This window comes from Myotis lucifugus, unplaced genomic scaffold, assembly GCF_000147115.1.
Source record: "Myotis lucifugus unplaced genomic scaffold, Myoluc2.0 scaffold_25, whole genome shotgun sequence".
Taxonomy (NCBI): domain Eukaryota; kingdom Metazoa; phylum Chordata; class Mammalia; order Chiroptera; family Vespertilionidae; genus Myotis; species Myotis lucifugus.
In genome coordinates, this window is record NW_005871073.1 from 4,228,155 (window position 1) to 4,233,897 (window position 5,743).

General features: G+C 42.1%; 1 protein-coding gene across 10 annotated transcripts in view; it reads left to right on the top strand.

Annotated features, from left to right (window-relative positions):
- The window catches only part of NEXN (nexilin F-actin binding protein), a 39,471-nt gene continuing 33,728 nt past the window's right edge, over nucleotides 1–5,743 (top strand). For 2 of the 10 annotated variants that reach the window (XM_014453548.2, XM_014453547.2), the window contains exon 1: nucleotides 2–238. In XM_014453548.2, coding sequence (XP_014309034.1) covers nucleotides 75–238 — 164 coding nt within the window. In that variant the 5' untranslated portion in view covers nucleotides 2–74. The other 8 variants (XM_014453551.2, XM_014453550.2, XM_023751757.1 and 5 more) reach the window with 6 other exon arrangements.

The following is a 5,743-nucleotide window of genomic DNA, read 5'->3' on the forward strand; positions in this document are numbered from 1 at the left end:
TTGTGTTTTGGAACAGCTGCTGCCGGCGCTGGGCCCGCCTGGAATGCGGGAACAGGCTGCGCACCAGGACTTTTATGGAAACTTGCTGCTGGAGACGGCGGCGGCGACAGCCAGAGGGCTCCCGGCGGCAGGAGCGGCGGCGGCGGCGGCGCCCAGACCCTCGCCCATTCCCAGGCGCAGGACGCGCGCAGCCTCTCCACGCGCCACGAGGGTCATCGCTGGTCGCGGCTCTAGGAGGGTGAGAGGAGTGGCGGGGGGAGCGTGGGGCGGGGGTGGCGGAGGTGTCGGGTCTCCCGGGGGAGAGGGGGGGGGGGGGGGGCGGCGGGACAGGGAGACGCTCCCCGCGCCTGGCTTCTGGCCGGGCTCGGACGCGGCCCCGAGCGCACCCGGTTCGCTCCGACGCGCAGGGCGGCCGCGGCCGAGTGCGGAGCTGGGTCAGCCTCACTGTCTCTCACGGTCCCCTGGCCTCCGGCCCTGGTGGAGCTTTCCTTGCCCCGCCGCCCCGTTTCAGCGCCGTTGCACCCTGTTCGTTGAGTTTTGGGTGCTTTCTCCACTCCTGCAGGGGAAGAGCCTCCGTGCGCGCGGCGGGTACCAGTCCCTGTGCTCTACCCGTGGGGTCCAGGCAGGTAAAGTTCAGGGGCGTCCCCCGCCGCGTCCCCCGGGCGCGGTCTCCATCTCGCCAGCTGTGCATGTCATTTTTCGGAGAGATCATTCCTGATCGGTCCCTGCGGACGCTGGGCAGTGAAGTGTGATTTAACAGCCTACCCCCCACCGCTCCTGCCAAGGGATTCTTTTTCGGATTCCGTCCGGGGTGCGATGTTGGGGGTTGTGCAAGGAGAAGTTGGAGTGAATCAGGTAGTTACCTCTTGAAACCTGCCTTGTCTATATTTTTTGAAAACGCCAAACCATTCCAGTTGTGTAAACTGTGAAACGCTCTACAAATGCTAAACATGTATTATTGTTGGCATTTGTAAAGAAAATAACAAGTCGAGAGATGCCTTGATTATTGCAGTGGCTTTGAGATCTTCATTTTATATTTATTAAAGGTCCATAACTTGAACAAAGAGAGCTGGGGGAGCGGGGGGGGGGGGAGAGGAGTGGGGGAGAGGGAGAGAGAGAGAGGGAGAGAGAAACAAGAACAAGGTAAAAATAGCATAAGGCCATGTCCTAACAAAATGTCTGTCCTTGGGAAAGAGGCAGGTAAAGAAAAGAAGTAACCGTTATAAGAAAGAAATTCGTTCCCTGAGGAAAGCAATGGGAGCATCATTCATCAGCTAAATTTTGTTAATGAATTCATGTAACCGACCCATTGGCTTTCGAGTCACAACATAACTATGTGTTGGATAGTGTGTTTAAATAAGCTTAAGTATTTACACCATCTTAGTCACGCAACATTGAGTGAGCCACATTTATTTTTCCCCCTAATCCTCCTACAGGTTAAATTGCTTCCATATTAAAAAACCTCAGAATACACATAAGTCTCTGAAATTCTTTTGAGATTTGAGGTATGATAAGGTGGAAAATGCATAACAAATCAAATTTAGGGACAGGTTTTTTTTGGGAAATATATTTAGTATAAGTGAACTTTGATTATTCAATGTAGTTAGTTGAGATTCTTCCTCACAGGTATTAGGCCCCTATTTTTGAAGATATTTTATATTTTGACTGGAATAATTTAAAGAAAAATGTGTACAATTCTATAATTTATCTGCAACAACTCCCTTAAAGAGCCCTAAGCAAAAACCACAAAAAATTAGTTTAAATCCAGTTTCCTGCAGTACAGTATTATTGTAATTCAGTTTTAATAGAAGATTCACACTTTCAAATCCATTCAAAACTGAAATAGCAATTTTTCCTACTCACCTTACAATGGAATCTGTGCTATTTTTGAAAATCTGATATATAAGACTGATCATTGTGAAAATGTATGTCATCTTGAGATGACTATATTTAGTATTAACAGAGGGATGTATTATCTAGGTTCTTGAACAGTAATTTCCCCCTGAAATTACACTCTAAGTATTTAGGTTAGGGTTTCATTCATGAACAAAATGAAAACTATATATATGGAGATTAATTGGGGATTTAGTCCTTAGAACCCAAGTGGCTGGGGACGACATACTTCATTTAGAAAAATAAAATGTATTGTTATCTTTGAAACACCCTAAAGACAAATAAAAGTATTGTTTAAATAAAAATACATATCTAGCCTGGCTGGTGTGGCTCAATGGATTGAACGCCATCCATGGACCAAGAGATCCCCAGTTCAATTCTCTGTCAGGGCACATGCTTAGTTTGTGGGCTCAATCCACAATAGGGGGCATGCAGGAGACTTTCTCTCTCTCCCTTCCTCTTTGAAATCAATAAAAAAAAAAAGAAAGAAAAAAATACATGCCTAAATGAAAGAAAACAATGCAGTAAATGTAGAAAAGTATGTAACAGATGGGCGATGTCTGAAAGTTTTTACAGAAGAGAGGACTCAGTACATTTTATAGTATGTAGGCCACACACACACACACACACACACACACACACACAAAGAACATCATGGTAGTCTGTAATTTGAGGGAAAATGATCTACAACATGCTTAACAATTTCACATATTTCTGCTCTTATTTAATCAATCTGTGATCTACATCGCCTGTATAGTTTCATGTTCTCTTTCTTCTGGTTTTATAATTGGAAATTACATATACACTCTAGGATGGGTGGTTCTTTACCCAGAAATCCAACTAATTTAAGTTTTAGTAAAATTTGTTTTTTATTATGAAGTTATAATAAAACCATATTATAGTTATGATTAAAAATTATGAAGAATGGAAAAGGGGGTATCAAAATCTGACACACCGACTGTTATGATTTTGTTATATTTCCCTCTTTTCCCTATGAGTATGATTTTTTTCTTGCTTTGCCATATGTAAAAGCATCAGATGCAGTATCTTCCATCTAGTAAGTGTTCAATAGCTAGTTCTTTTTCTCTTCCCTTCCCTTTTTTTCCTTCTTGTCATCACTTCCTTTTTGCTCTCAGAGTAAAAGACAGGTAGATTGGGGCTCCCTAAGTCAGGTTTTGAGGTTGGTGAAATTTGATTTCCACCTTCTTTTCTGTGCCTCTTGTCTGTCCTGTTCTCCCCTTTGACTCTGCCTCCCTCTTTCTGGTCCAAATAGGCTTCTCCTAAAAAATAACAAAACAAACAAACAAAAATAGGCTTCTCATTTGTCTCCATTTCCTGTTTATTTAGATCAGGGGCCATGAACTGGCAGCCCAAAAGCCACTTTCAGCCACAGACATGCTTAAAATTTGGTACATTTTATATTAAAATATGGATTCCCAGCCTCTCTTGAAAAATTGGAAGAAGTTGGCAAAACAGAGTCCACATTTCTTCATTGCAACAATATGCTGGAACTAAGCAGTGGCTCCCCACTCAGACAGGGTGCACACTCTCTTTTTCACACAGATTCCACCATTCCCTGTTTTAGATCTTAGTCATCATTCATTTACATTACCTATCGATGACACTACTAACACTCACTCACATTACCTGACCCTAGTCTAAGTAAGTATGAGGGCAAGTCTGAAGTCATGATATGAAGGGAAGTCTTTGGGACTTGGCATTAAGAACCTGGACTTTAAATGTCATAGATATATTTAGATTAGCAAGCCTTCTCTTAAACAATACTATTATAGGAATGGGAAGAAGTTAACATTCGTTGACACTAATTGCTAGTCAGTTTGAGTTGAAAGGGACCATGTATAGCTAACTAAAACAAAATATTTTAACTGGTGGGATTTTAGAAAGCATGGAGGAGATATTTCTGGGAGAGACCCCCAGAGGTTTGCCACAAAAAGGAGTTAACTACTATTCTGCCTCCCCACCGCACCCATTCCCAGCTATGTCCTTCACTGAAAGGCCTTCTTCCACTTGCCGAGAGGCGCAGTCTCCTCCACAGATTACTACATCCATTTGCGTAGTAATGGATGTAGTAATCTGTAATCAGCCAACTTCCTGAAGCCCTAACTTTCAGGTTTTTCATGATATCTAGTTTAATGTAAGCTCACTCCATTTTATTTTCTATTATTTCATTTTCATTCATTCATCATAGGCCCTCCTATTGGAGATATTAATCATAAGTTTTATTTGGGTTGATTTTTGGATCAGACAATTGTCCTGTTATTTCTTTGTCCTCCATTCACTTGCTCAAATATGAATTGAGTTTGTACTGTGTCCTAGTTGTTGTGTGAGACACTAAGGATAAAGAACAGAGTAGACAGTGGCGGGCTATAAGGGGTCAATGGGAGAAAAAAGGGGACATACGTAATACTTTCAACAATAATGATTTAAAAAAAAATAAAAACAGAGTAGAGCAGTTTTGACCTTTCAGGGGCTCATAGTAGGTGAGTGCTCTTTGAAAAATACCACATACAGTCATATGAATGCAAAGTATTGTATATTATTAATACAGAAGATTGTCAAGGCAGGTTGAAAATAAGAGTCTTGGTTATCAGTTAGGAATGGTGTATGAGTAAGGAAAAAATCTCACTATGTCAAATAGGTAGAATAGGATGTAATCTCATATTTTTGAATTGTGATGAGTTTATGACAGGTTTTGTAATATAATTTTAAAGTATAAAGTTGCACCTTCATTAATTAAATCATAAAGTTATATTTAAGTTTATATTGTTCTACAAGTGAAATATAATAAAAATGTAGACATTTCATAAAGCTCAAAACAATGTTGTTGTTTGTTCCAAAGACTGTAAAGAGGTAGGTTTTAACAGTTACTTGTAGTGTATATTTAAGTGTTCTATCTAAAACCTTCTTAAAAGTTGAGACAAAGAATATACTTGATGTAGACTTAAAGCTGTCACTCTCCTGACAATTCTGTTCTCCTTAAGAAACCAGATAATACATTATTCACACAATGAAACAGTTACTGAAAATGACAGCTATAATTTAAAATTATTTTCTTGATTCCTGCATTATTTGCTCTTGAAATATTTAAATTGCACATCTAAAAGTCAAGAAAAGTTAACTAAATTTAGACAGTTTAGAGGTCAAACATAGGTTCGATGAAATTCTAAAATAGGAACATTAGCATGTATATTTTAACATAGATCTCTTGTACTTTATATTACATTCTACTATGGGACTTACATATTGTCTGACAGCTTGAACTTCAATTATTTTATAACAGCCCAAAAGTATATTCTGTTCTTGGAACATTTTATCAGGCCGATTAGGTCATTTTCAAAAACTTTTTAAAGCCTGTCTCACTAACTGTTATGCCAGTTTGTACCAATTAGTATTACTGTTGGAGATTATATATATACTAGAGGCCTGGTGCACAAAAATTTGTGCACTCAGGGGGGAAGGGGGGGCCCCTCAGCCCAGCCTGTGCCCTCTCGCAGTCTGGGACCCCTCGGGAGATAACTACCTGCTGGCTTAGGCCTGCTCCTGGGTGGCAGAGGGCAGGCCCAATCCCTAGGTGCAGCCCCTGGTCCGGCTCAGAGCAGGGCTGATTGGGGAGTTGGGGCACCACCCCCTGTCATGCACAGAGCAGGGTGGATTGGGAGGTTGTGATGCCACCTTCAGTCACGCTCAGGGTAGGGCCGATTGGGGGGTTGGGGCACCGCCCCCTGTCACACTCAAGGCAGGGGTCGATGGGGAGGGTTGCGGTGCCACCCCCCTGTCACGCACAGAGCAGGGCCAATGAGGGGGTTGGGGCGCGCCCCCCTGTCACTTC